Genomic DNA, 17,930 nt, shown 5'->3' with positions numbered 1-17,930 from the left:
CTACAGCAGATGTGTTGAACTAGCAAGCACAGGCATAGTACTGGACCAAATATGGTGTTGATATTGGTAAGCTACTGAGGGCACCCTCAGACTTGCCTTCACAATGGTACTTTGAAAGCACCACTAAAAATTCTGGGTGAAATATTGTGGCCCTAGTTTTGAGAAGGGAAGGAATTTTGTTAATATTGAAGAGGTTCCCCTTTCAGTCTCTACAGTTAAATTCTGTAATGAAGCATGAGTATCACACTAGTCTATATATAAAAATATGAAATACCACTCACTGGCTGACTGATCACTGTATCTTCAGAACCCTTTGCCTGAGGAAGCTGAAATTTTGCAAGAAAGTTCTCTTGGGTCTTAGGTGCTCACTAAGAAAGCTTTATAAAAATTCATCTCCCAAGGGATACAACTAGTTGAACCCCAAATAATGAAATTTCAAAATATTTGTCTTCTTGTAGTCTAAAAACTATAATATGAAGTTACAAATTAAATGGAATTTTAACCTGAACATGAATGTGGTGTTGGTCATGTCATTGGAAGGAAAGATGACTTTTCATAATTACAGGGTTTTGCCTGACATGGGGTAGCTGAGCTTCATTTAAATTGTTCATTGCAATCAAAGGAAAGCTTATTGGAGTCAAAATGGATTTAAAGTCGTTAAATACCATAGCAAAGCACAGGTATCAAGCTAGTCATGTATAATGTTAAAGAGAGATCACAGGAATAACAGCATACCTTTATCTAAAAGCAAAAGAAAAGTGTTCCTTCTCGTTAAATCTTACCCTTTTGCAGTACAAAATGTTATAACCATGAATCAAGGGAAGGAAAAATATAAAGGCGTGCGTAAAATAATTCAACAGTATCTCGTATAAGTGACCTGGTTGAAATTACTCACTGTGATATGGTTCCATTTTGTAACAAGATAGGTGGAACCGTAGAATTGTGTGGCTTCTGGGCCATGATCTGGAAAGGTTCTATTTCAGAACTTATGGCAAGCATAGCCACATATCTCAGATTTACCTTCACTCAGTCTCATGCAGCTGTAATTAGAATTTGGCTTGAAGTTTACAGAGGCAATTAGATGTCTGGTGATGGTAAATTACTTCATGCTAGCTGAACAGATTGTGTTCTCATAAGAATGTTCACACCTCCTACACAATTTCCTTACTTCTTGCCCTTTCACTCAATTTCCATCTATATCCAAAGATCTACCTACATTTCAACCCACTGAAATCTACATGTATACTCCAAGTACTTAAAAAAAAGGGAGTCTGTATTTGGGGGTTCACAGAGTGCCTCAGTGTCTTTTGGTAACAAAACTGTGGGGTCTAGGGATTTTCCAAAAAGCAAGACTTCCCATACCCCATTTTGTTCTTAGTACTATATTACAATCTCAGTCCAGCAGTGATAGGGTGAAACCCATCTCTGCATAATGCATGGAAGAAAACCTTGTTTAGTGTGTGTGTGGGAGTCCCTCTCCTATCCTTTCTAAGTGATTGAGAGATGTGTACTCTCAAACCTGAGAGTAAGAGAGAGTGTGAGAGAGAGCACGCATGACGGCACTACTTAAAAAACAAAAGCTTTACAGCATGGCAGGTCAGGGCTGTGTTAAGGTGAAAATTCACAGTAAAAATCCCAATCCACTCTGATAGATAGTCCACACTGGAATTTATTGCTGTCTTGAGTGTCTTGACAGGTGGATAACAGCACAATCCAGCTCAAGTTAAGAACTTACAGAGCACATGAAAGATCATGCTTCTACTGGAATCATTACAACCTAAATGTTATTTACTGTGGCTGGATCATGGCCCACATAAATAAAATGATTTCATAAAACTGTCCTAATTTATCTTATTGCTTTCACACAGGCTTTATTGTGTATACTGCAGATGACCCACTTCTGTATTCTTGGGACTGCTGAATTCTCAAGTAGTTCAATGATGGGAAGTGATTTTGCTGTGCAGCCAACCTTATTCAGGTACGGGCAAGCTCTATAATATAATATAATAACCACCAGCAAACAGTAAGGTATTCACAGTTAGTACTAAGAATATATATATATCCAACTTTATATATAGAATCCAAGTATATATATATAGAATCCAAGAATATATATATATATCCAAGTATATATATCCAACTTTACAGCACCAACGCAGCCACAATGCAGCCCTAAGGTAAGGGAACAAGCATTTCCTTACCTTGAGGAGGCCTCCATGAGTGTAGCCCTCCCACTGTAGGATGCAGTGCATACCCTGTTGGCATGGCTGCATTGCTGCTGAGAAGCTGGGTACGATTGGGCCCTCAGGGCACAACCCTAACCAACTTTCCAGCACTGAGGTAAGGGCAAAGATTGCCTTACCTTGAGGAGGCCACTGTGACCACACACACCCCCAACTGCAGAATGCAGCACATACTCCATTGGCACAACCATGTCAGTGCGGGAGTTGGACTTGGGTCTCTCAGAATAAGGTTCTATTCTTTCTGCATAAAATTGTCAAAAAGATTTTTTTTTTTACTTAATATCTAATAGAGTGGATGGGAACTAGATGTGGGTTTGGGATGGGGGCAAATGAGTTGAAATTCTCTGGATTATAAAATTCAGTCATGCAGTCTCTAAATACTTGAGCTAGATTCAAGGACCCATTTGCACTGATCACATCGACCTCTTTTTCCCATTGGTAACTATTACAGCTTTTAAAAAGGTGATGATGAGTCGACATGTCATGAAAGCTTCAAACAACCAGGCAATTTTTGTGATAATTGCAATCATCACAGGATAATTGTGGTTATCTGAATACTACTATAAAAAGACAGGTGAATCTGTGTGCTAGGGAGAATATTCTTCATCATAGTTAAGAGAAATAACAGGTGCTTTCCAGGGATGTGAGGTGTGGGGGTGGCAGGTGAGGTAGAATTGCCCCCATCGAAATCCATGAAAAAGCACCGCAGCTGCCCCACCTGCTTACACCAGAAGAGGCTCTCCTTACACCTACTTTCTGGGGTGTAAGGAGAGTCTCCTCGGGTGTAAGCAGGTGTGGTGGCTATGGTGCTTTTCCACGGACTACGATGGGGTGGTTCTGGCTCACCTGCCACCTCCGCACTGCACATTCCTGGTACTTTCTGTGCCTTATATTCGCTAACAGACTCCTAATTAAATTGAATTTCACACATTCATGCTGTGCAAGGTCAGGCAGCAATATCTGCCCATTCTCAAAATTATAACTTGCAGTGACTCCATATTTATAGTTAGGAATTTAGACTGTCTTCATCACTGTGAATAAGCAATCGATTGGTGGCCAGGGACTGTAGGAAAAGTGAGCCAATGTTCTTTGATAGCTTGCAATTTCTTTCCAACTGTTGTATTGCAATACGCAGCAGGGATTGGAAATGGAAGCAGTTTGGAGTCAGTTCCGAAGTTTGAGTTCAGACAGCAGCTAACAATGTACTGAGGTTTAGCTGAAGTTTCCTCAACTTGGAGTGCAGCCTTATGGCTGGCTTGTATGTTTGTCAAGAAATCAGATGTAGCAAAGGCACCAGAAATCTCCAGTGCACTCTCATGCAAAGGAAGCAGCACTCTGCCTGTGATCTCCAAACTTCTCACTGCTCAGGGAAGTGGGGACCACATAAAATGCTTATGCACTGTGCTTCAAAAGGATGCTTTCTTGAGTTTTTGTAGCTAACTGCATTCAGCCATCAGGAACAGATACTGACAGTCACCGTACGGTTTCCTCAACGCAGGTTATTCTGCTGATGGAAGTATAGAATGCTCTTACCTCCTCAGGTTCAGTAAATTCTTTTCTTTTAGGTGGTTGACCTCCCCCAGGTAAAAGTGCTCCCATTGGGATGTTGATATTAGCCTGAAAGGGAAAAAAAAATTGTATCAATATATTATCAGAATGTGCAGTGGCAATGCCATTGAAATTGTAAGGATAGGGGGACCTATCTGTGACTTGAAATTGGCAGCTGAAGTCTTGTTCTGTGGCCTACCTGGAACAATTGTTCAATTCATAGGTACCATGGGCAGGATCATTTGGGTGATGGCATGAAGATTCTAGAACATTCTCCCCAGGATGATCAGACTGCTCCCTTGCCCATTTTACATGGAGGCTAAAAAGGTTTTTGTTCTGAAAGGCTGTTGAACTGCTGTATGGACTGCTGCCAACATTTCATATTGTTGTTTGATTGGGTGTATGATTTTTTAGACTTTGTGAATTTGTATTTAGAAGTAGAATATAAAACAAATAAATACTGTTGGGACTTTCTTTGACATAAGCATTGATTAAGAATGGAATGTAACAGTCTGAACCTAGTCTCCACAGTCTGAAGAACACTGTCTTAAATGAATGCCTACTAGATAAAAAGCAGTGGGTGCGTGTTTTATTTGAGAGCTTGGTCACACTCAGACATAACAGTAAACCAAGATTCGTCATTCCAAAAACTCGCTGGTGCAAGCCTTAGACTCATGTACTCTTCCTGTATGCCTGTGAGAAAAGGACATTTAAAGCATTTGGTTGTCGCTTGTAACAAACCATAGTTTCCCACTTTGTCCAAATATGAGAAACTGTGGTTATGCAAACCATACCCAGTTAGCAAATCAATTAGGATTGGCAACATTTGTGCCAGGCTGTAGGGCAGCGATTTTCAACCTTTTTCATCTCGTGGCACACGGACAAGGCACTAGAATATTCAAGGTACACCATCAGTTTGTTTGACAATTGACAAGGCACACTACACTAACAGCAGGGGCTCACATCCCCCAGTGGCCCTACTAACAAATGATCCTCCTCAAATTCCCACAGCACACCTGTGCGGCACCATCTTTCTGGGGCACACCATCTGCTGCACACCAGTGTGCCACGGCACAATGGTTGAAAATGGCTGCCCTAGGGCAATATGCTGTTATATGTTGTTACATGCTGTTATATGGCAATATGTCTTAATTTCTATTGCACCTAGCCTCACTGCCCCCACCTCAGCTAGTTAATTCTTCCTCCATGACTTCCTTTTCTTTCTCTTTCTTCCCTGCTCCTTTGTTTATTCCTCCCCCCCCCCCACTCACTCATGTGGTTCTCTTTCCTCCCCCACTGCATCTCTCCTTCTTGGCCATCTCCTTTAGACTCTCTCTCACTGTGAGCAACTGCAGTTAGCTGTTGGGGAGGGGGGTGAAGGCAAAAATTTTGCAGGGGAACCCACTGGCTTGAGAGAGACTGGAGGAGATGCCTGCTTGGCTGCTGCCATGTAAGGAGGTGATGAGGAACACAAAGAAAGAGAAGCTCTGTCACATCCCTGAACAGTGAGAAGGAGGAAGTATCTGCATGAGTCTTGTGTGGGCACTTGTTCTTTCATCTCCACCAATCAGCTTGTTCCCAGATGTCCTCTAAGTTCAGAGGGCTCCCAAAAGCAAGTCCAAAAATCTAGAGTTGTGCTGTGATTGGATTTTCTTAACTTGGTGTGCGACCTGCAACTCTACATTTTCAGATCATCCACTGTGTGTAGGGTGCTTGCAGCTCATGGGTGTACAGTACATTTGCAGGTAGGTCTCCCCTCTGCCAGTGCTGAGTATCAAATCAGGATAGGTACAAAAACAATGTGCTAACATTAGAGCTACATGAACAGAAAGTGGTGGTCTCAATTTTGCACCCAGGAAATCCACTGTTTTCGGTTCAAGTATTGCAAGTTAAATGAATCTGTATACATCTTCTTGTTTTCATGAACATCAAAGCCTACTTTCAGAACTCATGTTTTGTTTTTTAAAAAATGCTGTTTTGGCAAGACAAGACTATGTACAATTATGATAAAAACAGTTTTCCTAAATTGTTAATTGGGAACCCGTGATGGAGAATTCCTATTAATCAGTAATATAACAAGACTGCAAACTAAATTAAGTTCACAGAGCTATGTTAAATTCTGTGCTTAATGGAATCAAATCATGTATTTCAGTGCATTTTCACTTATTGTTTTAATAAAGTTGATTTATAACTGCATTCTAATGTATTCCCATTAAAATGTAGATTCCATATGTTCACAGAATACAGAGCAGATTAAACAGATTAGAAATGTTAAAGGAAATGTAACACATGACTGCATAATCTTTATTTGACTATTTGTATTAAAATAAAAAACTTTTTTTTGTTTTTGTCCGCTTAGTTTGGTTGACTGATGTTTGCTATCATGCAGTCTATAAACAAAAATTGTTTTTCCTTTGACAATGGTAGACATTTTTTCTGCTTGCTTTCAAGAGAAAAATAATCATCCTGCCTATTTAAATACTCTCTATCTTATCTAATATCTCTATCTAATTTTAATTTGCCTAACGCTAGTAAATATCTCTGTATATGAGAAAATTAATAATGTATAACTCCATTTAGTACCAGAAAACAAATATTTTCGCTCTCTTAAAATAATACAAAGTTACAGCAGCCATTTTCAACCACTGTGCCATGGCATATTGGTGTGCCACAAGTGGTCCACAGGTGTGCCATTGGAATTTGAGGGAAGGTCATTTATTAGTAGGGCCATTGGGGGATGTGAGCGCCTCACCTTCAGTGTGGTGCGCCTTGTCAGTTGACAAAAACCTGATGGTGTGCCATGGCTATTTTAATGCCTTGACAGTGTGCTGTGAGATAAAAAGGTTGAAAATCACTGCAGTAGAGTGTATACCCAATAGGGTGTATTTAGGTATACATTATTTACACCCAAATAGTGATGCTGGATGCCAAGTTCATAGGCTATGATTCAGAAAGTTGTGAATGAAAAGTTTATGGGGGAAAAGGGAAAACTGTGTAGCTCAGTAGGTGGATCTTGTGCTAGGCTTGTACAACCAGTCTATATAATTTTTGGTCAGATGAAACAAATATCCAAATGCAGTCCAGATCCTTAGATGCAATTTCTTAATGCAAGGTTCTTGAGTAAGCTGGTTGCACAAGGGAAACAGCTGTTTCATGAGCAGATCTGCTGGCAAATTCTCTGCCATGGTATTATCACTCAAGTGTACCTTCCAAAGAAATAAAGTTCCTTCATTCCTATGCTTTCTCTCCTCTTCCTTAGATCAGCATTTTCCAAATCCTAGCCCACGAGCTGGATTTGGAGTTTGGAAAAAGCCCTCCCCCTCATCAGTGGTGCTTCCCATTCTGCATCCCTGTGCCCAGATCAGCTTGAAAGAAATGCAGTGCCGCGGCAGAATGGTAAGTGCCGCTTGGGACGGGGAGGTCTTTTTAGGAACACAGCAGTTTCCAGTTTGGAGACTGCTGCCTTAGATCAACTAAATGTGAATATTTTTATTGGTTTTTAAAAGTCTCTTGTGTGGATCATTCAAACAATATCAGTCCTTTATGCTAAAAAAGAAAAAAAAAAGTGAGTTCCTCTATAATGAACTGCCCCATTAACAGTTGGCCTGCATCTTACACAAGATTTCTGTCTAAGGTCAGCATATAAAGCCAAGATCCCATTTAGTCAAATCTGAAACCTGCCTTAAAGCCAACACATACTGTCTCTTTAAGAACTAAAAATACACACAAGGGAATTGAGGGAACAGCAGCTTCCTTCTTCCACTTTAGGCTGGGTCCGGGGCATAAACAGAATAAGCGGAATGGTGGGCAGAGTTGCCTGCACTATTTAAACTGTTGTTCTCTGTCTTTTTTTGTGGGGGGCTGTGTGTGTATACAGAGAGGGCCCTTGGTATCAGCCAAGGCCTCCCCACACCTCAGAAGGCACTCCCCACACACACACACCAGGCACTTCGGAAAGGCACTTCCAGTCACGTATGAGAGGTCTCTGAGGCCCTCCAGCCATGGGCTCAGCAGCTGCAGATAAGGAGGGCCCACTGTACTTGAATTTGCGTGAGTCAGTCGTGCATAAAATGTGGGCCTACTATAATGTGCAAATCCTAACATGCAGTGCTATCTCGCTCTATGAAGTGAATACAGAAATTGTCACAGATGGGAAATTGCTGCAGATATTGGAGTCAAACTCCCATGCCCACAAGTATCACTGGATTGGGGTACTGGAACCTGCAATCCAATCCATGCTTACCTGGGAGTAAGCCCTATTTACTATAATGGGACTTACTTCTGAGTAGACATGCATAAGATTGGGCTCTGAATGTGCCTTGGAAAGCAGAACCTTTGTTGTGACCTTCAGAATGCCTGTATCCTAGCCTGGTTATATTATAACTTGGAATTATTCCATCATCATCATCAGTAGTGCTATTAAAAGTTACTACCAATCTCATCATTATAAACATGGTCTAGTAGTATATATTTAATACATACATTTGCTAAGTGTATGAAATAATGAATACTCAGCCAGGGTTGTTCTGTGAGTCAAAACATTGTACTCAGACGAAACTAACTTGAGAAAACAATAGTGAGCCAAAGGACTGCTCATAAATGAAATAAATATCATGGGGAGGTGATGGGAACACATTAAAAACGAATATGTAAATGGTTTGGGAGGAGAATTGAGAGGGCTGCAAGCTTTTATGAATCCTAAGCTATTTTACTTACCAACTATGGCAAGTATACAGTGCCAAAATCTACAGTAAGACTATCTTGGCCTCAAGATAGTCAAGAAATCTTACAGTCCAATTCTAACTTGTGCTGCAATAGGCAGACCAAGTGGCCTGCACTGCATCCAGTGCAGGTTAGGAGATGGGAGGAGCACAACTTGGAGTAGGGGATATTTTCCCCTTACCCCGTGTTGCGCACCACCCACCCCATGGACCCAGCATAAGGTGTCAAGGCCAGTCCTGTCCCCTCCAAGACTCAATTCACCTGCCAACACTCCCTCTCCCACCCCAAAATGCCCTGTCCCACCTTGCTGCCACCCTCTTCCACACCCACGCTGGCTGCCCTCAGCTGGGGCAAACTCACCCTCTTTTCCAGTGGATCTAGCACTGGCAGGCCAGTGTGTTTCTTCATGCCTGTCTAGCAAGCTCACGAGTCATCATGAACATGCTTTATGTCACGTTCGCAACACTCATAAGCCTGTGCAAGGGATTTGCACCCTTAACCTGTGCACCCTTAATATGACTTTTGTGGACTCTCTTCCATAGATATTGGCCGAATTATCCTTTAAAGCCTACAGATGCCAAGATTTTAAGGCCTACAGAAATCAGTGCCAAGAGACTGTTGTGATAACAAAGCCTAGAAATGTCAAAACTAAAAGAAACAAACAATTCAAAGTGTTTTGAATCAGTGAGGCACTATCGAGTATAATCCTACGATCTCTTAAAAACTCTGACCTTGCTCTGCAGAGTTTACAATTGTATGCTTATCTCACGCCGGCTCTCTTTTAATGTGAACAGCCTGAATTAAAATTGGAAGGACTCCTCACTGTGTTCCAGAATCCCATGTGCAATAAGATGCATACTGGATCTATTCTATTGCATGCTTAGGAGGGTTTTCTCATACATACTGACTCAGAGAACAAATCTGCCCATGCAAGGGACACCCAAGTGGATAGGTGTCCTTCACTGACATGGATGGAAAAGCCATTTCTGACAGAAGAGCCCAGTGTGTACATCAAAGCTCATGCACTAGTGTTATCAGATGGCTTGGTTGGAGACTGGCCATTGCCCTTAAGTTTCTTGTTACCTGGTACAGCCAGCCCTCCTGACCACAATGCTAATAAATCCTCACTGCCAGTTGCTGTCCTGCGATTGCAGGGGCAAGGAATCCTGACTGGCTGCTGGGAGGAGTAATGCAGAAAACCAGGGAGCACTGAGTGACCTGGGATGGCACAGGCCTCTTTTGTCACTAGCTCACACCCACCTGTACTTTCACAGTACTCTTTGTTGCCTCTTTGTTGCCTCTTTGTTGCCTCTCTCCAGTACTTGGGGCAGGAATTTGCCACTTCCCATGATTACTCTCCATAACTGCCCCATGGCAGCTGGCAGTGAGAATTCATCACAGGATTTATTAATAGCACAGTCGTGAAGAGATCAGTGCAAGGGTCAGGATTAGAGTGCCTGAACAAAAAACTTTTATCTTTTCAATAGTAAAATACCACTACATTGATGCAATTGAAAATATTAAATACATATGCAGCTCAGTCCTATGCATACTTTACTCAGAAGTAAATTCCACCATCTTTAATGGGGCTCACTCCTAGATAAAATGCAGGATTGCAGCCTTCATTATACAGTATGCTTAAATGCCAGACTGATAGAAGCAAGGAGGCTCATCAAACCCATAAACCAGTTCAGATAATGTTCTGGTTTCCCCCCCCCCCAGCTGTTTCAGAACTGAATTGAACCTATAGATAACTCGGTAATTATTCAAAGGATGTGGTTCAATTGTCAGTTGCTGAAATTGATCTTTTGGTGTTGGTAAGAAACAGTCTCTCATCTAACCCTCAATGCAAAGGTACAAGACTACATTTTCCAGGAATCCATTGGTGGGGGACAGGAAACGGAGAGCGGTAGGTATTTTTTCTCTTACATTTACTTTGCCAACATGTTCTTGCTCAGGGATGTCAAACAAGGGTGTCATACAGTGGGCTGAATAGCATTCATGGCACCTGCTGAGGGCTTAAAGTGATGTCGTAAAGCAGGAAGTGATGTCATTAAGCAGATGATGGCCAGAAATTAGCATTTTTTTCTCAATTAGGAACTCATTAGCTGCAAAAGGCAGAAGAGAAAATGTGCAAATTTTGTCCTTTTCAAGATATGGGAGAGCCCAATTATCATGCCGGCAGCCTTTTCAGTTGCTATCAGCACAGCTCAGCAGCTGAGATCAGTTGATGGAGGTGCCGAGAGATCTGGAGGACCGGATGAAGAGCTTCTGGGGGGTCGCATCAGGCCCTCGGGCCTTGTGTTTGACACTCACGTTCTTGCTGCTTCTCTGAGATATGGGCAACAAAAATATTACTCTACCATGTAAGTTGATCTGGATTTCCATTTATTCCAAATGATGGACTGACTGAGTCTGCAGCCAAAAAGTTCTCAGAGTGTGAGAATTCTAAGAGGTAAGATGGTTGGTCAAGGCAAGGCCTACAACTATATTGCTCTCTACCTGGATTCGTTTATCAGTAAGTCTCATCTCAGTAGCAGTGAAAATAAGAACACAAGAATTGCCTTGCTAAGTCAGATTAAGATCCATTGTGCTTAGCATTCTGTTTCCAACAGCAGCTGGTCAAATGCCACTGGAAGTTCACAAGCAGGGCATGAAGGCGGCACTATATCCTGTTGTTTTGTTCCAGGCACCTGATATTTAGAGGTACACAGCCACTGAACACAGAGATTCCATAAAGCATAACGCTCATGGGCTCTCAGACTCATCTTCCATGATTCTTTGTCTAACTTTTTAATAGCCATCTAAGCTAGTGTCTCACCATAGCTTGTGGTTTCACAAAACAACTGTGCACTGTGAGCTGAAGCATTACTCTCAGATCAAACACACCATGAATCCCTATTTCCTGTATTATAAGAGGGGGAGAACATTTTATCAGTGTCTTTGCCCTCCAGTCACTCAGAGTCTTATAAATCTCTGCTATGTTCCCCCTTAGTAATCCTTTTTTCTAAGCTGGGGGGGGGGGGAGAGCCATACACTTACCATTCTGCATAAGAAGGTACTCCAAACCCTTGATTATTTTAACTGCCTTACTGGCACCTTTCAGCTCTGGTGTTGGGGTCGCTAGAACTGGACAGATGTTTCTAAATGTGTCTACACAGATTTACATAATGTTGCAATACTTGCTGCTCTTCGCAGCCAAGAGAAATGAGCTAAAAAAACGGAGACAATTTGGTGACTGAAATTGATTTTGTAGTCTCAGAAATCACACATGTTTAACAGTCCTAGAGAATGTAGCACTATCTGTGCAAATAGCATTTTTAAATTACAAATATTTTGGTGTATCCAAATATCTGTGAGTGTAAAGAAGCTCTCAAAAGGTGACTCCCACTCCCCATCCCCACTGCGCTACCCAGTGCCATGCCTGAGGATGAGAGTATCTAGAGAAGAGCATTGCAAGAGGATTTTAGGGAGTGGGGAAAAGCCATCAAAACAGGGCAGGGGCATTGCTTTTTCCAGACAACAGACTCTTATCCAACAGAAATTCTGCAGACTATTAGTTTGTTTAGGCACACACAGAAAAGCATAATTCATTCATTTCATTTTGATGCATATAATCAAACAAGTCAACACATGTTGAACCCCAAATCAAAATGGTTTTGCTTGCATGGTTAGCACATTTAAAATAATTTACAGTTAGCACTAAAATACCAATCAAGCCGACAATTTCTTCAAGTCAATACTACTATTTATTAGTAGTATTGTAAATACTGGGTCTTACCTGAATGCTTCTGACATTTGAAGCTGGCTGTTTTGACATTTTTAAAGGAGCAACTTGTTCCTGCAAGCAAAATTTAAAAAAAAACAACTCATATGGGGCTACAATGACATTCCAAAAGCAATGCTTGATTAACTACAATTGAACCCATGCTGCTTCTTGACAGGTATTTATGCATCCGTCCAGATTGTCTTTCAGTCTCAGTTTCAGAGTTATTTCGATACATCCACGGAACATGCAACGAAGTGAGTCCATCTGAGCTTCCCTGGTGAATTTTTCATAGGCCGAAAGAATAAGATCACTTTCACAACACAATAGTAAATGAGATGTTAACTGCTCCATCCAATCAGCACATATTCATGGGAGAGCTACACTTTTCCCCCCTGCTTCAAGTTACAAACATGAGTCAAGACATCCTGGTGTTTGGAACTTTGCTATTATTGACAAAAATATAATTCACTTGGCTCAAAAATGTCAAAAGCATTGTAAACCCCATTCAGTTACAACTGATGGTGCTATAGCTTCTCAAGAGTAAAGGGCAGCTGCAGCCTGAAGCTGATAGGCAGTCTACTTAGAGTCCTGATAACATGGTCAGAAGAGAGCTAATTACTTTTTCAACCCACAGCAGCAATGACATTTCACACAGTCAACCTCCTTGCCCATTTTGTCTTGTCTGTCTAACCACGACATTCTACGAGCACCCTTTCCAAAGCAGTTCCCATCCCGAAGGTGCCACGGCTTAAATGCGATCTTTAACTCAGGGCTAAAATAGGTTCCTAAGAATTGTGTTCAGTGACACTCAAATCCCTGCAGAGATCAGCCTGATACAGCTGTGCAGGCTTACTTTTAGCAGAGGTGATCTTTCTTGCCTGTCCATTTGTGCTGACCTCATTACTGCCAAAGAAATCAGGACAACAGAATGCTGATGGGTAAAAATAGACAACCTTCTTGGGCTGCGTTCCTCCCTCTTTAGTATAACTACTGGCTATGAAGTGCTTATAAACAGCAGTGCTTCAGTATTACTGGGGGGAAAAAAACAGTGGATTTTAAATAACAAGTATAAACTGTAAAGACTATTCTAGCTTGGACACCCATGGATAATGCAATGGATTATTTAATACTGGTGCTTCCGAAGTATCCGTAAAGCCCCTGAGTATCAGTCATATCTGTAAATGTTGCACAGATATACAGTCGCTGTCAGCTGGACTGGTTCTGTCCTAATGCTCGGCACTGACTTAAGCAGTACAGAGAAGAAAAGGGGTTTGAAAAAGTAGCATTGTGCCAGTTCAAGAGAGAGTTCTTTGTCACCCTCCTGATCACATTCTTGGCACAATGTGGCCCCAAATACAACAGTAGCAGAAAGCCCAACTTACCTATGTTCTCCTTACCATCTGTAGGCCATGTTCTGACACAAAGCCAGAAGGCAACTGGAGGACTGAAGGCAAAGTCCTCAGCCCTTCTCCACCCCACCTCCCATGTAGCAAAAGGCAGACAGGAAATAAAACTCAGCCAATTATATTCCTGCTTTTCTAAGTATTCAGCTAGCTGATGTCACTGATGGCCTGGTTTAAATAAAAACTCTAATGAAGTGTCTGAGAAACCTTTTACAATCAAACCTTCAAGCACATGCACCCTTGTCTGATGCTTTACCTTTAAAGGTCTGCATCTGCAGTCAAATATTGAAGGCGATGCCACTCCTATTTGTGGGGGAGCTAGTTAACATTGCACTTCATTTGTAAATGTTCCTATGATTTCAGAAGAGATCAGAAGAATTAAAAAAGGCATAGAAAGAAACTGTTCTCTGTCTCATCTAAAAATAATCCTGGAGAGGGGTGCAGCTGTTTGCACTGAGTGACCACTTCTTAAATAAGTCAATAATTGCCATCTTTCATAACCCTCCCTTCAATATAGTCCAAATGGAACTGACAATGCCACGTCCTTTTATCATGCACACCCACACACACCTCAGTGTATGCCCCAAAGTAGCACAAATGTTATAAACAGAAAGCTGTACAAAGTCACCATTTGAAAAACCTAGATAGGAATGACACCACAGGGAAGCAACTGAGCTTGTTGAGGCAACAGCAGGAGTAAACTCCATATTAAATCTTGGCAGCTCACAGTGGAGTTAAACTATAAAGTTTTCACTGTTGCTGTGACCAAGTTAACTTTTCACATTACAGAAAATGTAAGTAAATATTTCTGATCTCCTACCATATCTGATGCAACTGAGCTTATTTTTCTTCTTCAATTAGCCCATCAATACAGATAGAAACTAAACTCTTTGAAGCAAACGACCACAATAAAAGGGCACCACAGACAGTATATCTCTGCTTAGCGTACACACTGTTCAAAGTATGCTTATGTTGGATCCATGCTGGCATAAAACACAGTGTGGACATGATGCTGAGTTTCAGAGCAACATTTGTATTTTCATATAATTTATAGCTCTCCAAATTATAAAGCACTTGTAAAAAAAATTGTCTGTGCTAAACATACTGATTTGGTGCACAAGAGCTAAAAGCAAAAGAAATGTAGCTATTTCTTTGTCCTTTAGCTCTGCATGAGAGTCTTTTTCCAAATCCAACTTCCACTCTTTAAATAGTCTGTCCTCACCTTAGTTTAGGTTATGTACCTGATTATAACAGAAAAGTTCCAGTGCGTCAGGTGAGTGAACGCATGCACTTCCTTTCAAAGCTGAATGAAGCACTTTCTCTGGTCAGCTGAAATCTTGCCTGTGCTCCTTTAGACGTGGTTGAAACAGATGAAGCCCTTTGTGACGGTCGTGTGTCTACTGAGAGCACTTCCCAGGCTGGAGTAGCACTGAGTCTAGAAGCCAAGTGTAAAAGAGAATTCCTGTCATAGCTTACAGTTGTTCTTCCTAAATATAGCGTCGGATTCGTCCTGTAACTTCATTCCCTCCTGGTAAAAACCAGGGCTCAAGTGTCAAGGAAAGAAGTGTTAGTGAACTCACCTTCAGGTCATATTTTGCTGTCAGTTTCTCAGCATGGAACTACTGGAAGTCTTTAAAAATACTTTTGTAACTTTTTCACATGGTATGCTTCAGGCAGAGAATCAAGACAGACAAACTGCTGTTTGTTCCCATGCAAAGCAATCCTCAGGCTATTTATTCCAGTACAGTCCCAAGGAAACCAGTTGGAAAAGATACTTTAAGGACTGAAGTTATACACCAGTTCTATTGATGTGCATTTTCAATGACATTTTTAAGAGGGGTTTGATAGTGTAAACTTTTTATAGCACTGAGCAACTGGTTCAAAGGTGTAGGGCAGCGATTGTTAATCACTGTGCTGTGGCACATTGGTGTGCCACAAATGGTCTGCAGATGCACCAAAGAAGTTTGTGGAGGGTCGTTTATTATTAGTATGGCCACCATTAGTAGGACCACTGCCTGCCAGCAGCACAGTATACCCTGTCAATTGTGAAAAACTGATGGAGTGTCTTGACAATTTTAGCATCTTGTCAGTGTGCCATGATATGAAAAAGGTTGAAAATCACTGGTCTAGGGGTTATCTTCTTGGGCTTTTTCTACTAGCAAGTTCCACCTTAGAAAACTTGAGAATCCACCCAATGTGCTTTGTAGATGTCTTCTCATTTACACACTTTAGATATGTGAACTACTTTTGGCTGGAAAGTGATGATGATGATGATGATGATGATGATGATGATGATGATGATGATACAGTTATTCAAATGATAAGAAGAAACTGAAATACTGTCTGCTTTATCAGACAGAAGCAATAATAACCCAGAAGCTTAAAGAAGATGTTTCCTAAGTTAGGACCAAGTCTAGCTGAAAATGTATGTCTCAATGTTCTGATTACAGTTCTTTTGGAATATAGATGCCATCAAACATTCTAGGAATCTCATCTCTGGGGTGGCCTCCCAGAAGACAACACTGCTTTTACAAGGATACAGTTTGGCTAACACACATGATGACCTGGGCACTGGCCAATTTCCCCAGTAAGTGATCTCAGCATGAATGGAGCCCATGCCAGAATAGTAATAATTTCAGTTTGGAATGACTGCTATGTGTATCTTTACACTTCCAGTTACCATCTAGAGCATATCACACAAACCATTGCCTAGTCAAGCTGTACGAAAACATTTGCTCTAATCCTTCTGGCAGAGACCAACGCCTCCAGGATTTGCATCAAGCATATTTAAAACTCATCTGAGGAAGTTGTTTTTTTTTCTTATTTAAGAAACCAGATCAGCAAGGCCGAATGGCAGTGCAATCCTTTGTATGTCTACTCAAAAGTAAGTTCCACTGAGTTCAATAGGACTTGGTCCCATGTACGTCTGTGTAGGATTCCAGCCCGGGTATCTCCAAGAGCCATGCATTATGTAACTATTGAGAAATAAGAGATGGTGTTTCATTGCTTAACTAAAACCTCTCCAGTGCATCATCAAAGTTCTTCAGACCTTCAGGAAGATGATTCTTCCTCTTCTTAGATCTTGTGCAGTAGTCTTTGTGGAGAACAGCAGCTACCCAGTTCTGCAAGGGGGTGCATTTATTTTGCACCCAGCCTCTGGTGCTTGATGGTCTTGGGCCAGGCTTTGTTGTTGTTTCAGAATCCTCAGAATGATTCCTTAAGCTCAGGAATTCAGCTCAGGTAGTGACATAGTTAAGATGGCAACAGCACCTTAACTGTGGGATTGCCAGTTCATTCCAGGTAAGAGACAAGTAAAGGTGGCAGCTCCACACCTAAGAGTCAGCCCACAGTCCTTAAACAGCATTGACAGCCACAGCTATCAGACACAGCATGCCCTCAAAGTGGCCCTCTGGTACACACATCAGTGCCTCCTGCTATGTCCTGTTTAATTTACTGTTCTGGTAAATAAGACCATTGGGTTCAAACTCTGAGATATAAAAATATTTTCAAGCCTCAGTCTGAGTGCAACAACTGTCTAGCAGGCCTGTGCATCTCTAGTTCTGAATGCTGAGAAGAAGCTAATGAGCCAAGCACATAGCATCATATTCAAATGTCGTTCTAGTTTCCCAGCCTGTGTTGCTTGTATGTGAAGTTATAAAACTTGTCTCTTTACTAATAAAGTTTGGTGGACAAGCAACAAGAGCCCATGATTTGTCCAGAGAGACCTCACTGGATCCTGGCTCACAGCCAAAAACATTGTCTTGTGGAGCAAGCCATGGCCCTGTTTGGGGCAGGGACAGATCCAGAATTCCAAAATATAATACCTAATCTGCATCATGCTCATATGTGCTTTTGTGCAAATATCGATGCAGAGACAGCCAACAGTTGCCTCTCTGCCTCACCTTTTTGTGTGAACACAGGCCTTCCTTACACAACCTGGCATTGCCCCTTCGTGCAGAATTCCTGGAAAATCAGAAGTGCAATTCTGTACACTGCCTTTGGCCTAGACAATGATGCTGCCTGGGAGGTCACTTGAAAAGCAACGCTGGCCCCATTCAAAGCAAGTAGGTGGGGTGGCGTTTGTGATATTGCTTCATATGGGGCACATGCCACATACATAAACTCTCAGTTTATGCACCCAGCCCCTCTTCCTTTGCCGCCTTACTGTTAAATGGTTCCCAGGTACCAAACAGCCACCAAAGTCTAAAAATACTGCAATTCTTGAATCAGATCACTCTCCTGCAG

The 17,930-nt window shown here is 41.6% G+C and overlaps 1 protein-coding gene and 1 long non-coding RNA gene across 5 annotated transcripts in view; one reads left to right on the top strand and one right to left on the bottom strand.

Moving 5' to 3' along the window:
* LOC136645426 (uncharacterized) overlaps positions 1-1,989 on the top strand; it is a 38,998-nt gene extending 37,009 nt beyond the window's left edge. For both annotated transcript variants that reach the window (XR_010794133.1, XR_010794132.1), the window contains one exon: positions 1,869-1,989. This is a non-coding gene — a long non-coding RNA (uncharacterized lncRNA). The remainder of the gene's footprint in view (positions 1-1,868) is intronic.
* SMPX (small muscle protein X-linked) overlaps positions 1-13,203 on the bottom strand; it is a 37,041-nt gene extending 23,838 nt beyond the window's left edge. For all 3 annotated transcript variants that reach the window (XM_066621661.1, XM_066621662.1, XM_066621663.1), the window contains exons 1-3: positions 13,136-13,203; positions 12,295-12,354; positions 3,777-3,860 (exon numbers count right to left, since the gene is read on the bottom strand). In XM_066621661.1, the coding sequence (XP_066477758.1) occupies positions 3,777-3,860; positions 12,295-12,354; positions 13,136-13,183 (192 nt within the window). In that variant the 5' untranslated portion in view covers positions 13,184-13,203. The remainder of the gene's footprint in view (positions 1-3,776; positions 3,861-12,294; positions 12,355-13,135) is intronic.
* Between the last annotated feature and the right edge of the window lie 4,727 nt (positions 13,204-17,930).

Source organism: Tiliqua scincoides, chromosome 3 (assembly GCF_035046505.1).
Source record: "Tiliqua scincoides isolate rTilSci1 chromosome 3, rTilSci1.hap2, whole genome shotgun sequence".
Classification (NCBI taxonomy): domain Eukaryota; kingdom Metazoa; phylum Chordata; class Lepidosauria; order Squamata; family Scincidae; genus Tiliqua; species Tiliqua scincoides.
This window is presented reverse-complemented; position numbering and strand designations above follow the sequence as displayed.